This window comes from Lontra canadensis, unplaced genomic scaffold (assembly GCF_010015895.1).
Source record: "Lontra canadensis isolate GAN:19392208 unplaced genomic scaffold, GSC_riverotter_1.0 scaffold11, whole genome shotgun sequence".
Taxonomy (NCBI): Eukaryota; Metazoa; Chordata; class Mammalia; order Carnivora; family Mustelidae; genus Lontra; species Lontra canadensis.
In genome coordinates this window covers 25,446,573-25,467,528 of record NW_022631005.1, presented here as the reverse complement: position 1 = coordinate 25,467,528, position 20,956 = coordinate 25,446,573, and the positions used below count along the sequence as shown (strand labels likewise).

At 44.6% G+C, this 20,956-nt stretch overlaps 1 protein-coding gene across 2 annotated transcripts in view; it reads left to right on the top strand.

Moving 5' to 3' along the window:
- The window catches only part of MGAT5 (alpha-1,6-mannosylglycoprotein 6-beta-N-acetylglucosaminyltransferase), a 340,000-nt gene that overhangs the window by 229,502 nt on the left and 89,542 nt on the right, over positions 1–20,956 (top strand). For both annotated transcript variants that reach the window (XM_032856183.1, XM_032856182.1), the window contains 2 exons: positions 2,912–3,045; positions 18,618–18,751. In XM_032856183.1, the coding sequence (XP_032712074.1) occupies positions 2,912–3,045; positions 18,618–18,751 (268 nt within the window). The remainder of the gene's footprint in view (positions 1–2,911; positions 3,046–18,617; positions 18,752–20,956) is intronic.

The following is a 20,956-nucleotide window of genomic DNA, read 5'->3' as shown; positions in this document are numbered from 1 at the left end:
CTGGGCATGCAGGCATTAGGCTCCCATCAGGCATCTTGACTCATCAGGGATCATCTTAATTATCTAAATTTAAGATAAAACCAATAAAACTCCAACGTTAAAAATAAAATCACACGCCAAAGCTAGAGAGGCGTAGTTGTCAGAGTAGATTGCAAATGAGGAGAAGTAGCCAAAGCCTTCAAGACAAAGGTTTCATAGGATGAGGGTGGCCTGTTCATCCCTGCAGTGCCTGCACAGAGCCTATAATCTTTGAGGCTCAGCCCCACCTGTGGGTGTGTGTCCCTCTCCCTCTTCCTGCTCTGCAATCCCTACATTCTCTGAATGCTGCCGTATTTCTCAGAAGAATATACACTGGCTCCAACCAGTGGCTTTTGTATTTTGTATTTTAAAATACAAGTTAAAGTGTTAATTATAGGAGGTTTTTATATAAGTTTTTAATGCAAACTTTGACACTGAAAAATATCTAAGTTGGGGAATGACAATGTTTTGTTAAGAGAAAAGGAATGCCCCAAACTACTCAGAGACCAGGGGAAACACACATGGGTCATTTCCTTGGCTCCCCAGCTTTCTTTTTCCTGGACTATGGGCTCCCATTTCCTTCCACCTGTTGGTTTTCAGGCTGATGATGCAATCTTGGTGCTAATGGTGAAAACTGTCAGTGTGATGATAGCATGTTCCTTGCCCGCCACACGGGAATCCAAAATAAGGAAATGCTTTCTGTGGTCGGCTTGCGTTTGCTCCCATCCTCTTTATTTTCCTCCCTTCCTTGTCTAGACAAAGGGTGGCGATCTCAGATGAGAAAAACCTCACACTAAAATGGCAATTTGCTATTGATTTTTCTGGAAAATCCAATCTGGTGTTTGCATTTTATTTTTTTGAATCACACATTGATGTAAAAAAAGTTGTTAAAAAAAAAAAACTTGAGAGAACGCTTTCATCATAGTGGGAAAATGAAGGAAGAAACTAGATCTGATGTTTACAACTCACTTGCCATTATCTGATTGTAAAATGTAGGCTTTAATATTTATTCGCTTTTATGCTCATTGGCCCAGTAAGAGCCATTCAGAAGCATTGCTGAGGTATAACCACAGAAAACAGAGCTATTTTTATTGGCCAGGCATAAGCTAAATTTACATCAATGGTTTGAGAATCAGTGATGAATTGAAAGAATGAGTTAATTAATGGAGGAGGTTTCAGCATTGATTCTTGCAATTGGTCGATTCTTTTCGACTCTAAAGCAGTGATCGACAGGCTCTCTCTGTAAAGAGCCATGTAGTAAATATTTTAGGCTTCTCTGGCCATATGGTCTCCGCGGCAACTGCTGAAGTTCTCTGTTACTGAGTGGAAGCAGCCATAGACCTAAGTAAACAATTAGGCGTGGCTGTGTTGAAATAAAACCTCATTTCTGAACCCCCAAATTTGAATTTCATCTAATTTTCATGTCACAAAATATCCCTTTTAAAAAAATTGAACATAAAGATCATTCTTAGTTCACAAGCCTTGCAGAAATGGGAGGTAGACCAGATTTGGCTGACCCAGTTTGAAGACTTTGTTGGAAGAGCCAAATGAAACATCTTCAGTTTTACTCCTGGCTCTGGGAGAAAGAAGTAATGTCCCAGTGCTGTCAAATATATAAAAATCAACACTGCCTCGTCAGTGGGATTCTAAACTCTACCTAAAATTCAATACTCTTATTAATTGACAAAAATGGTAAGTGACTGTGGAAAGAGCTAAGGCAGGCCATATGCCTTACAGAGAGTAAGACCACCATCTTCATCCGTTCAGGCTGTATAAGAAAATGCCACAGTCTGGGTGGCTTAGAAACATTTATTGCTCATGGTTCTGAAGACTGAAGGGCAAGGTCAGAGAGCCAGCGTGGTCGAGTGAGGCTCTCCTTCTTCCAGGTCTCAGACTTCTCACTTTGTCCTCACCTGTTGGAAGGGGCGAGGGAGTTCTGTGGGGTCTCTCTCTCTCTCTTGTTTATTTATTTTAGAAAGAGATCAGGAGCTGGAGGGGCACTGGGAGAGGGAGAGAGAGAATCCCAGGCAGACTCCCTGCTGAGTGTGGAGCCTCACATGGGGGCTCAATCTCACGTCCCTGAGATCATGTCCTGAGCTGAAATCAAGAGTTGGACACTTAACTGACTGTGCCATCCAGGCGGCCCTGTGGGGTCGCCTTTTATAAGACTACTAAACCCATTCATGAGCTAATCACCTTTATGACCTTATATCACCCCCAGAGCCCCATTTCCTAGTACCATCACCTTTGGGGGTTAGGATTTCAACCTAAGAATTTGGGAGGAGAATACAAATTCTCAGATCATGGCCACTTCTAAGAACCTTAATTCTTTGTTTATTCAGCAACTCTTCATTAGGTACCACCATACGATCTGCCCTAGCTCAGGGCATAGCGGTGAACGTGGCAGTCTGCGATGGCAGCTCTCATGGGACTTTATATTTTGCTGTTATTTGAGAGATCTTCTGTGACTTGTCAGCTAATCTGTAGCAAAATGTTTCTGTGTGTGATGGCTCAGAAGTCACACATAAGATGTTTGGTATATATATATATATTCCACAGTCTCTCACTTCCCACCCACTCGTGTTTCTGATGAAAACTATTTGTCCATTTTTGGTAGTCCCTGCAGGAGGGGTTAGAGCTTTTTGCCTTTTTTTTTTTTTAAAGGTTTTATTTATTTAGTAGAGACAGAGCCTGAGTGGGGCCGGGGTGGTGGTCTGCAGAGGAAGAGGGAGAAGCAGGCTCCCGCTCAGGGGCTGGATCCCAGGACTCCAGGATCATGCCCCCAGCCAAGGACAGACGTTTAACTGACTGAGCCACCCAGGTACCCCGAACTTTTACCTTTGAGCTTCGGGGTCAAAGTTGCAGTGTTATCCATGTTGCTTTTTCCTTTCAGGTGCATGCTCCGAGTCCTGGATTCATTTGGTACCGAGCCAGAGTTTAACCACGCTAACTATGCCCAGTCCAAAGGCCACAAGACACCCTGGGGCAAATGGAATCTAAATCCGCAGCAGTTTTATACCATGTTCCGTGAGTATTCATGCTTTTCCTCTGCTTTCCAGAATGCCACCGAAGATAAACGGGGAAAGAAACTATTTTGGGTTATGATTCTCAGGCCTTTTAGCTGTAGAAACGTGTACTGTGGAACCTTTCCCTGAAGAATAACTGATTTTGTTGTTGTTTAATTGGCATTGAAAGGCCACATGAGCACTTTGTGAAAAGCCTTAGAAATGTTCTCAAGGAAAAAAAACGTTCCAGATGAAGTATCACTAAAATGCATTTGGGCAAGGACTCTGTGTGGATTCTGGCTTGGCAGGCACTAAACACGTTTCATTCTGCATAGATGCTGCATGGCGTCCACCTGATGACTGATGAGGAGTGAGGCCTTTCATGTAGATAGATTTAAAAAAAAAAAAACCTTAATTATTTAAGCATCAACCCTTACAAAGAAAAAAGTCAGTTTTTTTTTTTTTTAAATAAAACTACATTAGACTCTGTTCCATATTTAATCAGCTTCTCAATCACTGGCACCAGAATGAAATCTCACTTGCTCTGGCTCAGAAGGTGTCATTGATGCCAACAGCAGTGACAGTTTCAGGAGGTGTTGTAGCCAACACCTCCAAAATGATGAACTGACTGGCCGCAGCGGTAGGTGCTTCACATTTTTCTGTTTCCGTCATGTTCCCTTTCCTACATTGACCATTTCTTACCGCTGCTCTCAGTGTAGCACCTCGAGCCTCATTTCATTGACGATTAGCTGAGGCCTGTGAAGGAAGCTTCCAAATTGGGTAGTGATCATGCCCAAAATAAACTTCAAGTTGCAGTCTGCCTGTCTCGGTGGGTGAGGTGAAGTCCTTCTCTGGAAGTGTCACACTAGTTGAACATGACTTCCTTTGGATGCTCAGAGTGGAGAATTCCCGTTCCAAAGCTGTCAGAGTAATTGTAATCCAGAGATTTTCATCCTAGAATCAGTATCTGAGATGTGAGTCTGTTTCCTTTGTTAAGACCCAAGGGATCCGTGGCCTACTTTTTCCCTGTGTGGCTGCCTCTCCCCCTTGTATGCAGTCACCTGAAGACAAATCTGTTCTCAGGTTCACTAAACATAACAACACATAAGAACACGTTGGACTTAATCCTTGCACATGACGTATGAGACAGTGGAATTAAGAAGGGTTATGGCATTTGGAGGGTACTGATGTAAAAATCAGCTCACGGTCAAGTGTTCAGTGTTCTTTTCAGTTCAGAAGGATTTGCAAGAGCATGTTATATGCATGGCAGACATTATTACTGTTCCTGGAGCTCTATCGTCCTGCTATTGCAAGCCATCCTGGGAGCACAGTTTCGGGGACAGACTACTATGTGTGAGTTGGGTGACAGATGGCTGGTCAGCATGGTTGGAGTTGGCCTTTGGTTTGGCTTTATTGTATGACTTTTGAGGGGCTGAGATGAGGTGGAATAGAACAATACAAGAAGTAACCTGTGCATTACATCAGATGGAAAATGTTAGGCATTTCTAAAATGGCCAGATTAGCCCAAATGATATGCTGAGTAGATGTCATCTACAAGATGGTGTTGCCTTGTGTCCAGGGAATAGAAATAGGAAGTGTTTCCAGAAAGTATAAAGTTCTCCTCCAGAATGTCGAAATTCAGAGTCCTAAAAACCAGTTTTGTTCTCCATGAATGGAAGATTTCAGCAGTGTTGGTTAACGGAGTTGAAAGAAAGCCATTGGTTAAAATGTAACTAAAGATGAAGACATAGATTAATTCCTGTTAACCTGGGAAGGGGATACATTTCCTAACTGACTCAGAATTCAGCAGTAATCAGGGGAGAAAATTGAAACATTTGACTGCCTTAAAAAAAGGGAAAAAAAAGGAGAAGAACCTGTATGGCAAAAACATAAGCAAGTTCTATCTTGATGGGTTGGTATCCTTTAATATATAAAGAGCTTCTAAAAACTGAAGGAAAAGTTCCATAATCCAACAGGAAAATGGGCAAAGGCCCATTACTCATTCCAAAGAAAAAGAAGCTTATTGCAACAAGCATTTGGAAACACATTACCCTCACTCACCATAAAGAGAAATGCATACTTTAACTGCACCAAGATACCATGTCCCAAACATCAGGCTCAGCAGGATCCAGAACTTGGTAGCATAGGTGTTCCAATGGTGAGGGTCTGTCCATCTTTTCCTGCCCTACTAGTGACAATGCAGTATGGTCCTGAGTTGGGGAGCGTATTTGTCACAATGTAGCAAAACTATCAGCGCCATTTCCCTTTGACTGAACAGGTCATATCTAAGAGTCTCTCCCAAAGATAAGTGAGCAGAAATAAAAAATGGTGTGTGCACAGGTCATTTGTTGTGACACTGTTCAAAATAGGCAAAGAGTGGAAATAACCCAGATGTTCATACTAGGGGACTGAGTGAATAACTTGGTCCCCTGAGAGAGGGGGCTGCTGTGAAACTGGAAGGAGCAACAAGGACGGTCCCCACTGCTCTGAGGGCAATGCCCGGGAGACGGGAAGTAATAAAGCCAGCATTCAGGGCAGCTGGTCAACTTATTTCCTTATGTGTAAGAAGGCAATGTGTGCGTATGTTAGCGTATATGAATTTGCCTGTATTTTTAAAAGAGATAAGGTAAGGAAAAATAGCAAGCCAATGAAAGTGACTTCCCCTGAAGAAAAGGCGTGCAGGACCAGGGACAGAAAGTAGGTATCTCTTTAATGTACCTTATTTTGACTTGGGAACCATGTAAATGTTTCATGTAATTTTAAAAAAGAAAGTAAGAAAGAATTCACTAACAACTGAAAACAGATTGAAAAAAATAAAACATGCCTATGTTCTATCGGATTAGTGTGAATGTCCCACACAGAGAAAATAATTACTTCAAGTGACTTTAAAACTCTGTCTTTGAACCATGCATTTACTGGGGGAAATATTTACATTGTTATTTGAAACTGTTAGAGGTATACGGTAGGAGTCCAGATTTTCAGTATCCAAAAAGGTGGGTAGTATTTAAGGAATTTAAGACTGTATCATCTCTAGCTAGAATAGGAAATACCAATATCAATTTACTTTTCTCTTTAAAAGGGAAATGTTTCCTAGGTCTCTACTTAGAAAAGGATCAAAAGTGAAGTTAGTCCAGTTGCAAGGAGTATCCTTGGCCCTCAGATTGGAAACCTTTTAAATACCTCTTCTACTGGGATGGCTGGGTGGCTCAGTCAGTTAAGTTTCTGCCTTCAGCTCAGGTCATGATCCCAGGGTCCTGGGATTGAGTCCCACATCAGCCTCCTTGCTCAGAGGGCAGTCTGCTTCTCCCTCTGCCTGCTGCTCCCCCTGCTTGTACTCTCTCACATACAAATAAATAAATAAGTTTTACTTATTTTATTTATTTTTATTTATATTTTTTATTTATATTTTTTATTTTTATTTATTTATAAAATAAAAATAAATAAATAAAAATAAATACCTTTCCTGCAATAAGGAGCCTCCTGTTCAAATCAATACTGATTCCAGGTCTGGGGCAAGAAACATTCACAAGGGTACCTCTCAGACATGCCAGAAAGCAAGGAAGCTAAGGAAGACCATGGGGGTGGGGTCAGAAGGCCATAGGAACCAAAGACCAGGTAGCTGGAGAATCGGAAAGAAAAGTAGCTACAGTGGATTGCATTCAAACCAGTGATGGATACTCCATGAGTCCAGGATGAACCTCCCAAGAGAGAAGACCACAGAGTCCATCGATCCCCCTTCTCAAGTTGCTAGGACACCACGTCATTACTCTGAAGAATAAAAGGAAAGAATCCAGCTTTGATCTTGCCTTTATACGGCAAGCTGTATTTGAAGGTAATCAAAAAGTTGATGAAAGAAATTTGTTAATCACGAAGAAATCACAGCTAATAAATGCCAAAGGAATGCAGAAGGAGAAAATCAGCATTTTAATACTGCGAGGGAGACAGTGGGGATAAGGCAGGCATCATCCGTGGTTGGTACAGCCTTCATGTCGTAAGTTGATGGAAAGCTTTCTCATGAATGGCTCTGCCTTAACTGGAGAAAATGTGGACATAGAGAGGCAGTTAAGCAGTTCAAGACCTTTGCTGTATTTTGATGTGTTCAGGCTGGCGGATTGGCACAAAGCAGTGACTCCCAAAGAACCTTTCTCTGTCCGCCCAGAACTAGGGTGCCCCCCAAGAGAGGGTCCTTTCCTACCCATGAGACAAAATGGTGGGCCTGGACTAACCCACTTAATCCCACAGAATTTTCCATTCCCTCACCCTTCCAGTAACTGTGGCTATTCCAGAGATCTGAAGGGGAAGATCATTGGTTTGAGTGTAAGAAGGAGTGTCAACTTATATTTACGTATTATTGGGTTTTTTCCTAAACACAACATATTTACCAGTGTTTACTATGTGGGTTGATAGTAACCATTATATCGTTGGTGTGTAAACACGCACCTGTATTACCCAGTTGTAGTGGATTGTGTGCCGATGCAGTACGAAATGGAAAGCGCAGATCCCCAGGAGTGGAGTGTTGTGCTCGGAGAACTTTGTTGTCTTCCAGTCCAGCTGTCATCTGACCAGATTTAGCAGTGTTTCAGGCGTGTGTGAAGTGCAGGGAGAGGATGGGGAAGCCAGTCAGAAAGGGCCGAGCTGGAAGACAAAGAGAAAAACGCACCATTGCCAAGGCATCTCTAGGAGCAATGACATGAGGTTGTCCTGACCAGAGCGTGTTTGCGCTTAAATATTCAGAGTGGAACACTTCTCACCATAAACCTGCTTCTGTTTCTTCTCTAACTCCTCTCCTCACTAAGTTGGTGGACTTTCTCTAAGTTGGAAAACATGATTTTTCTTCATTGTTTTGCTCCAGATCTCAGAATTTCACTGCAGCAGTCCTCTGTGTGTATTCTGTTTGCATTCTGGCATTTTTGTGTCAGCCTAGGCCATTCCTGATGCCTCCCTAAGTGCTTCCATAGGGACCACCCGAGTGGTCAGGCAACGCTCAGTCTGTTTGCCTTCATCTCCTGAGTGATGACTTTTTTCCAAGAAGCCGTAAAGTCTGGGGGCGCCTTCCTCATGGCAAGCCCTCGTTCCTGCACTCACCTCTTGTCCACACTCCCAGCGGCCTGTGGGCTAGGCACTAAGGCCTTCCTCTTGGCACCGGAGCTAGCTCTTAAAAGCTCAGCTTGGACTGAGCTATCCCTGCTCAAAGACTGCCGTGCCTTCCCTTTGCCCTCCTCCACAGCATCCCGCTCCATACCCCTCCCCAGCTGCTTCCCCAGCCTGGCCAGACAGCCTGCTGGTCTCTGCAGGTGCCTGCTGGTGCCTTCCCTATTCTTGCTTCCTTCAAGTCACTCTGATGCAAAATTGCTTTTTTTTTTTTTTCTTTAAGACTTTATTTAGAAGACTTTCTCTATCTTTCGAATCAAATTAAAGAGAAATATTAACCCTACCACAAAACAGAAACCTCCCCCGCCTATGGAAAAAGGCCCCCATACTTTAGTATAAGCATTATCATAGTTTTCACGCTTGTATTTTTACATAGTTGTAAGTACAGAATAGAATTCTGGATCTCCTTATTTTTTTTCCTCCACTTCAAAAATAATTTTTTTCAAGGTTCTTTTAAACCATGATTTCCTAGGAGGTTTTGTGGTCCCATGATTTCCTAGGAGGTTTTGTGGTCCATCGAGTGACTAGCTCCTAATTTATTCCTGTTTTTTCTTGTTGACAAGTAACCACTGCTTTTTCTGGGCTTGACAGGGTCTTGGCTTGACCCTCCAATTAGGCATTATTTCCATCGTCAACCTTCATTCTGCTGTACATTCTGCTTTTTCTAAACTCCTGAAGGTGATCTGTCCAATTTTTCTCACTTGCCAACAAGGTGCATCCTACCTTGGTAAAAGGCAAGACATTTGCCTGTACCATTTACAAGAGAAAACAAAGCCAGAAGTGGATGACTCGCACCGTGGGTTAGCCTGTGTTTGGATAGCTCTGATTCCCTGCACGACACCCCTTCACAGCTTCCTCTGGCTCATGTAAAGACAGCAGTGCTGAGAGGTCTTTACGTGACTGTTTGTCCCTCCCCCTCACTGGAGGCTCTGGCTGAACACACCAGCAGCAGAGATAACCAGATTCCTCCCCCTGTGCTCAGGCTGGTGTGGTCCCAGAATTTGGTTGACATCCTGTCGTTGGAAGGTTTCAGGAACATTCAGCAGCCTTCGGAAACACCTCACTGTTCATTTCACTGTCAGAGAACGTTGCCTGTGCTCTACGCAGAGTCCATTCATATTGGTTTAATTCATTAGTGAACTAATTTTTTGAGGACCCGCAGCACTTGGGCTGTCATTCACCATCTGAAGACACCCAACAGTTCACCTTCTGGGTGCCCGCCTTCTGCACTTCGAGTCGAGGGCTGGGGAGGTTTTGGCATTTCTCGGTACACGTGGACAGGGTGGGCAGCAAAGACAGGGAGCTGTCCTAGAGCTGAGTGACGAACAGACCGGGGGTTCCAGAGGTGTTCATTGAGAGCCCTCCCATTTCACCTCCAGCCCCTCTCCTTTCTTTACACCATCTGGCCTTCCTCATGCTATTGGCCTCCTCTTGGCTTTTACATGTCTTCTGGAGTGCCTTGTTTTCTCGGACGTGCAGGCCATTGTGTGTGTACTCCTTGGTGTGGAAGCTCCGCGCCCTCACCCCCTACACACACAACCTTGCTTATCCTTCAAGGAGGTGTCCTGTCCTCTGGGAACCTTCCCTTCCCTGAGCCACACAGTCCTGTTCTAGGACTCTCACACCTCTGTTCCAGCCCCAGTTCAATCTTGTGAGCCCCACGAGCCTGGTCACTGCTGAGTCCTCCATACCTGAAATGGTAACGTCAGTGGTGATAAGTATTTGTTGGATCAATGAACAAAGAACAAAGGACTTAGTTTCTCCAACTACAGAATGAGGTTAGTTAAAACATAAGTCAGATCCTGACACTCCTATGCTCACAACGCCATGGCATTTCACTGTAGGGAAAGCCAGTCATCCCACTGGCCTCAAGACACCAGTACGTGTCTGGCCTCATCTCTAACCACATGTCTTCTGGCTCACTGCTTTTTAGTCCCACAGCTGTTTCTCCTGCCCTAGGACATTTGCATTGGTTATTCCATTTTCCAAACATTCTTCGCTTAGACTTCTGTATCTCCTTCTTCAGGGTTTTTGTTTTTGTTTTTGTTTTTTTAGCATTTTTTTTCTTTTTAAAGATTTGTTTATTTATTTGAAAGACTGAGAGAGAGAGCGCACACCTGGCTGGGGCATAGGGGCAGAGGGAGAGGGACAGAGAGAAATCAAAGCAGACTCCCCACTAAGCCCAGAGCCTGATGCAGGGTTCGATTGCACAACCTTGAGATCACAACCTGAGCTGAAACCAAGAGTCAGATGCTTAACCTGCTGAGCCACTCGGCACCCCTCTTTCTTCAGATTTTTAACTGAACTGTCACTTCAGTGAGATCAACCCTAAGTCCCCTTCTTTTAAGTACAACTTTCCCCCAATTTCCTGTGCCCTTCTCTGCTTTATTTTCCTCATTCACTGTATTACCAGGCAACATTTATACTTCTCTTATTTTTATGTTATTTTTTTCCTACCCTGGAATCTAAGACATAAGGGTTTTGTCTGGTTCATTGCTGAAATGCCCAACACCTTGAAGAATGTGTAGCTTAGAGTAGGCCTACAGAAAATACCAGTTGAGTCAAAATGAACGATAATGCCTGTTCTCTTTTAGTCCATGAAACAATGTGAGGGAAAGCGAGACGTGTTGTACAAACATAATGTTACAGAAGCTTCTCTATTGAATCGTATGTTGTACACCTGAAGCTAATGTAACATTGTGTACCAATTAGACCCCCCCAAAAAATTTTTTTTAAAAAATCAGTACAAAAGCTTCTTAGGGCCAGTGGCTTCAAGTTACCCTTTTGTGTCTTCCCACAGAAGGTGTTCAGGTGGTTGAGCTTTCTCGAGTTGTTCCAATCATGCTGGCTGTCGTCATTGACATTCTAACTCTTTGACTTTCTCCCATGAAGCTGGGGCTCACGTGTGGTTTATTTGCATGATCAGGTTGAAGTAATGGCTTGTAGACCAAAGATTCTGCCAGACAAAACAGGACTTGTAGAAATGGACTACTTTCCTTTCATGCAAATGAATAAACCTCTTGGCTTTAGCTAAAGATCACTTCCCAGTACGATTTTATTTTTAGGGCCTGACAAGCAAAGGAGCTATTTGTGATTCCAGCTCCCTTTCTGGCCTTCGACTTCCAGCAGTAGGACTCTTGCCTTTTACTTCAGTACAGGCCAGTGAGTGATGGGATCAGCCTTACAGTTCCTTTATCTGAGTCTCAGCCTTCAGGAGTGATGTTCTTCTAAGGAGTCCATTCCCTCCCAAATTGTTTTTTGACACTTGAGAAATTTACTCTGGTGTGCCTTTTGTCAACAGTTCAGGCTCTCATCTTTTGAGCCCGGCTGTACATAATAGTTTTCCTAGCTTGGATCCTGACCCCTTCCCTCTCTCTCTCAACTCATCATCACCACCATTTGAAAAACTTCAGTTTGGGTAAAATTTGAAGTATAATATCACTGGCTGTGTAGTTTTTAAAGCCAGATAACTTCTTGTGTGATGTCACTGTCTTTGTCAGTAAAGTTTTTTTTCTGTCATGCCAGTCACATCATGATCATCAGCATGGACCTCATGAACATGATGGTAGCCAGTATTCTTCCTCACTTTTTTTATTTTTTAAGATTTTATTTATTTACTTGACAGACAGAGATCACAAGTAGGCAGAGAGGCAGGCAGAGAGACGGGGGTGAAGCAGGCTCCCCGCTGAGCAGAGAGCCCGATGTGGGGCTCGATCCCAGGACCCTGAGATCCTGAGCCAAAGGCAGAGGCTTAATCCACTGAGCCACCCAGGCGCCCCCCTCACTTTGTTAACAGAGTTCTCAAACAGACAAAAATGGTGAAAGAGATGTACAGTAGAAACCCACAGCCAAGACTCGGGCATTAACAGCTTCCTTTACTTGCTCTGTGACCTCTCAATCCGTATGTCTGTCTGCATGCCAGTCAATCCACATTTTTTTGAGGCATAAAAGAACACTTAACCCATGGATGTTTCAGCATATCTGAACTAGTGTTCAGTATTGGTCACCAAACCAATTTTTTTTTAATCTGTAGCATTGAATTACTTTACTGTTTGTCTCCCAGATGAATATAAGCTCAGTGAAGGGAGTTACATTCATGCTTGCTCGATTTAATGATGTGTCCTCAGCTCTTCCCAAGTTGTTTTCTGGCTCATAGTAAGTGCTCAATAAATGTGCTACTGATAAAAAAATAAATAATAAAAATTTAAAAATTTTTAAAAATAAAATGAAAATAAATAAATATGCCGTTGAGTGAATTGACAGTACTTGGAAACGCATGATGTTAAGATTTTACAGCTCTCCAACACTGATTGGTTTCCCTTCTTCCCACCTTTAGTTTTATGACCTAGATTGAAAGATATGTTAGTTTATCAATTAAATAAATATTTCTTGAACACCAACACTTTGTAAGCATGAGCTAGTTTCTGGACCAGAGTGGTGAGCTGCCTTGGGTAGTGATTCATCCCATGAAGAACAGGCTTTAGTGTTGGAACTTTTGTGCAAAGAGCCTGATGCTGGAGTAGTTTAGGCATGGCCTCTGCTGCTTGGTAATATAGATCTGCCTACCTGTGGAATCAATCATACCAGTTAATTAAGCTTTCCCATTGGCTTAGTCAGTCATGCACGCAAAAAGAATTTGCTCAATTTCCTACTACGCTCTGGGAGTCAGCATAAAACATGGTTCCATCTCAAAGAACGTATAGTCTGTCCTCGAGATAATAATGTGTGAAAGGGACTGTAACTCTTCATGATCTAAGAGGAGCCCTACTTATCTCAGTGTCGGGAACTGAGGGAATCCCTCAACCAGGATGAAGGGAGCTGAGCCTTCAGGGAAGGAGGAGGTGAGAGACATGCCAGCATAAGAGAAGATGGCAAGCATACATGACAAGCTCCGAGTAGGTCATCATGGAGCAGAGGTGTCAGGGTGTGACCCAGAATGAAGCCAGAATGACAGGTTGGCTGGCCATGCTTCATCCTGGAGGAGGTGAAGATTTTCAGCCAGAAACTACCACAGTTCCATGTTTGTTGCAAAGAATGCCTGGTTGGGCAGCACACAGGCCGTGTCAGATGGAGCAGGGAGCAGAAAGGAGGAAGGGCAAGGCTGAAGGTACAAAGAGCACTCAGAAATCCACTGCAGAAGTGACAAGAGCATGATGGTCTGCACGACTAGTGGATTTTGATAGTCAAGAACTGGAAATGTCCTAAGCGTCTCCTAGGGTGGACTCGTCAGGATTTCTGTCTTGTTGACTTGGTCACAAAGGGTCGTTGACTTTTGTTCCTGGGAGTTGTTGAAACCAGCTTTGGGTTGTGCTGTATTCGGGCTAGCAGATCTTTATTTTCTCCCTCTCTTGGCTTTGTATTTCTCTGGGTCGGCATCCTTCTCATGTGGGCACACAGATGACGTCTGCAGCTCTCAACTTCCACCCTGCCAACGTGGTGACTATAACAGAGACACCCTGACCTCAAAAGTAGCTCTGACTAGTCTTGGAGCAGCTGTGATTGGTGGGTCTTGGATCATACCCCCATCTTTCACATGAACTGTGGTCACAGAGAGCTTCTATATCATATGCCCATCCTTGGAAGAGAATGGAGTGGGGGCCGCTGAGGGGTCAGGACTGGCACCAGTCCAGCCACCTGAATGAAACAGAATCGCATGGCCTGCGAGAAGTGTGGTTCCATAAAGCAGTGCTGGCGGTCCAGAACCATGGGGCATCCCAGCTGATGGAAGGAGTTCATGCGCTGAAACACTGTACTAGTTAACAAGCAGTGATGAGCTGTGGTGTATTAACCCCAAAGATGCCTGTGGCGCATTTGTAAGTGAAAAAAAGTTTACAAAAGAGTAGGTATAGTAGGATCCAGTTTTGATTTGAGTATTTATTTAAAAAAAATCCATGGGTTGCTTGGGTGGCTCATTCAGTTAAGCCTCTGACTCTTGATTAGGCTCAGATCATGATCTTGGGGTCCTAGGATTGAGCCCCATGTCGGGGTGGGGGGGGGTCCTTTCTCAGCAGGAAGTCTACTTGAGGATTTTCTCTCTGTCTCTCCCTCTGCCCCTACACACTCCCACATGTGCTCCCCCCAAAATAAATTAGTAAATCTTATTTAAAAATCTAGTAATAATGGTTATTTCTAGGGGATAAATGATCTGTTATTTTTCTTATATCTTTTTCTATTGTCTGAAAAAAAAATTTTACACAGAGGATCTATTTCTGTTATAATTGGAAAACCTAAATAAGTAATCATTTGAATAGGGCAAAAGAAAACTGATCTGTTGTGGAAGTCTCAGCAAGAATCCATGAGGCCAGTACTAAGAAAGGTGCAGAGGAGGGAGAGGGTTAAGATTCAGGGAAGCTGACATCCTCAGGACTGGGTGAGGGCTAAGGGAGGAGCCCAGGGTGGCTTTGGGGTTTCTGCCCATGGTGATCTGCTGGTGTGGGGATCCCCACCACAGTAGGGCCGGCTGTGGTTAAGGCCAGCAGACTACCTATTAAAATGAATATTTGCACTTTTTGGTGCAAGCGCTTGGGACTTAGCGAGGGAATGGCAGACCTCAGAGGCTCAGGTGCTAAGAGAAGGATCAGTTTGACTAAATAAATTTTTTGAGGGGTGCCTGGGTGGCTCAGTCATTAATCATCTGCCTTCGGCTCAGTTCTTAATCCCAGGTCCTGGGATCGAGCCCCACATCGCGCTCCCTGCTTAGCAGAAAGCCGCCTTCTCCCTCTCCCACTCCCCCTGCTTGTCTTCCCTCTCTCGATGTCTCTCTCTCTCTCTCTCTCTGTCACATAAATAAATAAAATCTCTAAAAAAAATTTTTTAATTACATTTGAAATGAGGACGCTATTACTGCTTGGTAGAAATTGCATACACCTCATTTATTAAGTATTTGGTAAGCTCTGTGAGGGCAGAAACTCATCTTGATGTTGTGATCTCTCAGTACCTAGCATTTAACCTGGCTTTTTTTTTAGAAGGAGTGCTCTAAAATGGTTGTGGTTGAATGAATTATTCAAGCCAAACTCCCAGTAGTTCTTAAAAGAAGTTATTGCTGTAATCTGCTCAGGAAGCTCATCAAGCTGATTTGTAATCATTTGTAAATAGATGCTTCTAAAGTACTTAAAATAATGCTTTTCTCAAAAAAAAAAAAAAACCCACAAATGCGTGTCCTGAATTATTTTAAGACCACTGTCAATGTTTAGCAAATCCCCTTCTGCTTGTCACGTGTGAAATGAATCAGCTTGCCCCCCCCCATATGTATAGCATAAGTCACTCAAGAAACTGAGCTGATCTTATATACACTCTTCCCTTGGTCTTTCATGTGTATTTTGGTCTGCCTTATAATGTGATTTTCCCACTGTAGCATGTTTATCACTATAGTTCACGGAGCCCAGAAGATAAACTATTTGGACTATGAGGCTGTATTTAGGATGCTTTGAGGAGCTTGGGCTCTGGGACCAGCTGGTCTGGCTCTAAATCCCCATGTTACCATTTCCTAGCATGCCGATCAGGGTAGTCAAAGTGCTCCCCCTGACCCTGCCCCGAACTTACCTCTACGAACATGTTGAAAGGTTGTCATGAAGATAAAATCAAACAGTCGCGATCGAGAGCTTAGAACCCAACTCTGCACATAGAACTCAAATATTAGCCATTTTTAAACAATCCCATTTGTTGATTTCCTGGGACAGAGTGATTTCCAAATGTGCAGGATTTCCTGTGTCCCATTTATGATGAAATTTCTAAAGTTTACCTTGACTTGTGAATACCTTCCCTTTGAAAACCTCCTAGCACAAGTCAACTCTCTGTTCCTGGTCTCAGACAGAGAAAAAGAGACAGCTTGGGCTGAAGTTCAATCTCTGTGGAAAGGTCCTTTTGGCTAGCGTCAGCCTCTCTTTTTGACTTTTGACCTACTCTAAGTGATTTTAGGATCATGTGTGTTGAGTCCAGGGCCCTCGGGGATGATGTCAGCAGGCAGGTACCCAGCTGCTGGCCCGATGCTCGAAAGGAAATCATAGCAGGGCCTCTAGTCACTTCCAAATCACCTGTGGGGCAGTTTGCAGCTAAGTGACCCTTCCTGGCACCTCTGCCTAGAGTCCCGTGACAGGTTTGGCATCCCTGGGGAAGACACATGGGGGGTGTGACTGGTGCCGGTGAAGGGTGGTGGCGCGGGATTTCTTCTTCGGTCCTCCACGGTCCTTACCGGTGCTTACAGGTTGCCCATCCCCCACCTAACACCTCCAGACCAGAGAGAGGAGTGGAAATAAAGTGCTGGCGTGAAAACTCAGGAGAAGAACAGGTGTTTGTGATTGTTCGTGTGGTGTCAAAATTGAGTTAGTGCCAAATTACAGTCCTCAAACAGTAGAGGCCCACCAGTTCTCACAAGGCCTTGGACTAGACCCTATGCTCCCTCTCCCTCTCAGTGGTCAAGCCCTGAGCTACAGGAATCTTTGACACAAAAATACATGCGTATAGCAGTTCTTTTCTTTGGGGGCTTTGACGATTTTTATTTTTAGCTCTAAGTGTATTGCATTTTTTCCACCTGTGACTTTGTTTTGAGGCCATTGAGTCATATTTCACCTTTCTCGAGAAGTGCTCGTCTAAGGACTAGATAACTGAATTTCGGAAACCAATATCTAAAGTATGGAGATTTAGTCACCACATAACATTTTCTGAAGACTAAGAGAAAATGCAGACTCCAAGTTTAAAGTGTCAGGTTCTGTTTCAGAATTTTCACAGTTAACCCAAAGTTTTGCAAAGCGCTATTTTAAGCTGCCTTATTGACATTTCGAATGCGCAGGGGCTCTCTTCCCTTCCCTCATCCTCCTTCAAAGCCCCTCACCACCAGCTCCTCAAAAAGAAAGGAAAAGCAACCATTGCCCCTTGTTGGCAGTAGAATTTATTCACTAATTTACTTTCCAGCCAACTGCAGCCATTGCCTCTGGGCACTTGTTCAAAAACGCAGAAATGAAATAACAGATTGGCCAGGCTGAACACAACTCCCCAGTCACAACCCTATTATCTCCTCATTCTGTCACCCCCATTAGGCAGAAGCCCGGGAGACTGGATGGTGATAACACAGTGTTTATGCAGCTCCTTCGTGTCCACAGTTCGCGGCTTTCCTCTGGTGGCGTTCCCTCGTTCATCTGCGCGGGGGCTGGAGGAGAGTGAGGTCCGGGGCTTCAGGTGCCTAGGCCTTTCCACAGGCCTACCCTTGCCCATCTTTAAGGGCTCCCGTGCAGGGTGCCTGCCTGGGCATGAGCTCCTGAGTCCTGAGAAAGCCAGAGTTAGACGAAGGAACCAACTTGCTCTGTGTGCTTACCACCTACCTGCGAAGGAGTACGGTTGAAGCCGCATGTGTGGATTTCTCTGAATATCAAGCATCTCTCCATTTAGGTTATTTATAGCTGCTCTATTCAGGGCAGAGTCAAGCAGAGCAGTCGTTTTATTTAATATTGTGGGGCCTCTGCAGGGTCATCTGAAAAACACATTTCTCCGGACAGAATGAATGTGTAGCGGAGGGCGGTCTCTGTTTCAACTACAGGGGATTGTTTTCTGGTTATCGCCTTCTTTGTGCAGTTCCTCTTAAAATGATAGGCACAAGTGAGAAATGTTTGACGGGGGCATGGGATTGCTTCCCCACCCCCCTTGACCAACTATTTAAACAGAGAAGTTTTAGAACTCCCATGATGAGCAATCCAGAAGGAAAATGCCTTTCTCTTCTGAATAGTCTCTTCTATAGACTAGACCCTGCTCCTTGGGGTGGGTGGCTTCTTAGGATGGCTCACATCCCAGTGAGTTTCACCTTTCATTCCGTCTTCATTCCCTCCATCTGTTCAGTATAGTTCCATAATTATCTCTCTCATTAGTGAGTCATTCTTAGGGGAGGTGCAGCATCGGGGTGATGCTGACTGGTTTTGCCCCCAAACCCCCCTTTACCCAGTGTGCTTCCTGTCGGATGGTGTGGGGCTGCCAACAGCAGCCTCGCCCCCATGAGAACCCTTGATTCAGCCCTGCTCCGGCCATGTATTGGTCAAACCTGGAAGGCAGCATCGCTGTCAGGAGATGTGGTCTTGTGCTGGGCAAATGGGAAGGTGGAGAACACTCAACAGAATGCTGTTTGGACAGTTGCATTTTACAGGGTGGGGGAGGGGTTTGGGGAGGGCAAGCTGTCAGCTGCATTTTACAGGGTGGGGGAGGGGTGGGGGGAGGGCAGGCTGTCCCGTTCAGCATTTGGTTCAGGTTAATCCATCCTGGAGACCATTCTCATGTGAGGGTTCTGCTGGGAGTATGTGGGAATAGGCAGTCCCCTGCCTCGCCCTCCCCAGGGAAGAAAGAACCAGGGTAAAATGAGAACATTTAATTACGTGCATGATGGCTTCTGTCAAACATGTAATTGTTGTTTCTTCTTGCCGATAAAATCCTCACTACCCTGTCATTTGCTTTGCCTCTCAGCTCATACCCCAGACAACAGCTTTCTGGGATTCGTGGTCGAGCAGCACCTAAACTCCAGCGACATCCACCACATCAACGAAATCAAAAGGCAGAACCAGTCCCTTGTGTATGGCAAAGTGGATAGCTTCTGGAAGGTGAGTCAGTCTGTGTGTGCGTCGCTCTCTCCAAAACGAAGCTTGTTGGGTAATTTAATTTAACTTTGATCCAGGGAGTAATCAAGCCAAGTGCCCAGGGCTTAATGGGATCTGCTTAGAGGTAAACAAGGCTGTGCTGGGATTCGGTTCAGCATTTGGGTATCTAATAAAGGCTGTACCTGCTCGTTCGCACAGTGGCTACACAGCAAAGGCCTTCACTCTTTGCTGGAAATGTTATGTTACAGCTTCCTCCTGTCCTGTACTTCTGAAAACCGGGCCCCATGGGGGCAGATATCTTTCTGGAGCACGGCATTGCACCGAGAGCCCTCTGCAGTATAAGGGTAGGGCAGCCCTCTAGGTGTGGCTCTGGGGTGTGTGGTGGCTTTCACATCCTCTTGGCTGCGGTCAGCAACCCCGTACTGGTCAGGGCTGAACTACCAGAGAAAGGAAACCACCCACCCGCCATGGTTGACTGTAAGCACTTTACTCCAGGAGATCCTGGACCACACAGTATTCTTGGCCACAGGGAACCCTGAGACAGGGTTCCCAAAAGCATTGGACCTTGGGGCCTTCTGGATGGTTTCCAGAGTTCGTCTCGGGGAGGTACGGTGAGAGGGGGACCAGACCGAAACATGACCTGGTGCCCTGACCTCCAGACCTTTTTATTGGAAGTCTGCCTTTGTATGCCAGTGCCATCATTGTGATTGAGGACGTGTTTACACAGGACACAACAGTCTTCCAGGACTTGAAAACATGCCTCTTACAAAACCTAGAAGTAATCACTTTCCAGAATGGTCATGTACTGGGGTTTCATGTTGTTATGTCTCCTCTAATGAAGAAGTTAGAAATCCAAGCACTGAGTGAACACAAGTGATGTACGGGGTAAAGAACTCCCTGCTGTTTGTTTTCTGACCCCACGCGCGGAAAAGGAAAAGCCATGCTGCCCTCTCCTTACTAATGCTAAGGATGCCCAGGGGACAATTAAATCAGCCTATTTCCAGGGAAGCTGATTTAATTCCAGGTAACTGTCTTTGCTGTAAACAACTAGAATCCTCTCTTAGTTTAGTACAGTGACTGTCAAAGGAGTACAGTGTCACCTTCAGGGGGCACTTGGCAATGCCTGGAGCCATTATCGGTTGCAACGACAGAGGGAGGTGCCCTCGGCTTCCAGGGGGCAGAGGTCAAGGATACTGCTGACAGGACTTCCCCACAACAGAGGATAACCTGGCACAGAAGACGAGCTGTGCCGAGGTTGAAAGACCTCAGCTGGTAAAGAAGATTTATTTCCTCTGTATATTATTTCGCATTTTCTTCTCTCAAGGAAAATAAAATCAGTCAGGATTCTAAGTGGTTATTTAGGATGTTCCCATGAATTTACACACCTTAGCTTCCTTCTGCATCAGAACCTGCCCTGTGTTAACAGACCATCTTTCAGCTGACTTTCAGCCACACGGGTTCAAAAGGACATGCTGGGTGTTTTCATTCTCAGCTCAGGTGTGAAGTGGATGAATCAGGGCACTGGTTTTAAGAAGACATGGGCTCTTAGGGGGAAAAAAAAAAAAAAAGGCCTCCCTCCCTCTTCTCCTCCACACCTTCTCAAAGAAAATTGTTTGCATGTCTATGTGGACTTGACCTTGCAATTATATCACTTCTGTTTTGGAACCAAGTGCAGCTTCCTTTTAGGTGCCTCTGGCAATTTTTCAGTTTCCCTAGAAAAACAAGATAATAAATTGGTTCTGAAACCTTCTTGGTCACCCTTTTTTGTTGTTGTTGTTGGATAAAGTAATACCACCACTGAAAGAATGGTTTTCTTGATGCCGGTCAGAATCCCGAAGCGTTAGTCATGCTGACCCAAGTGATTTGTGGCATGATTTGGAAGTCCCTCTGACACTCTGCAGATGACCCAGCCTTCCTCTTACTGGGTGTCGTCCAAGTATCACAGAAGGCTGAGTGGCAGCCTGTCTATGTTAGCCTTTGTCCGAATACCCCAAACCTGGAGTGGTCAGTTTTCTGTATCATCATTGCCCTGTATTTTTAGATGAGAAAGGCCCCAAAAGGTGGAAAATTCTGTGAACTTTTTACACGGATTCAGGCATGTCAAACTTCTCAACACAGTACAGGATGTGAGAATTGTTGCTTTGTTACAAATATTGTAACATATGAGAATTGTTACTTGCAACAAAGCCTCCCCGTGATCGTGCACAG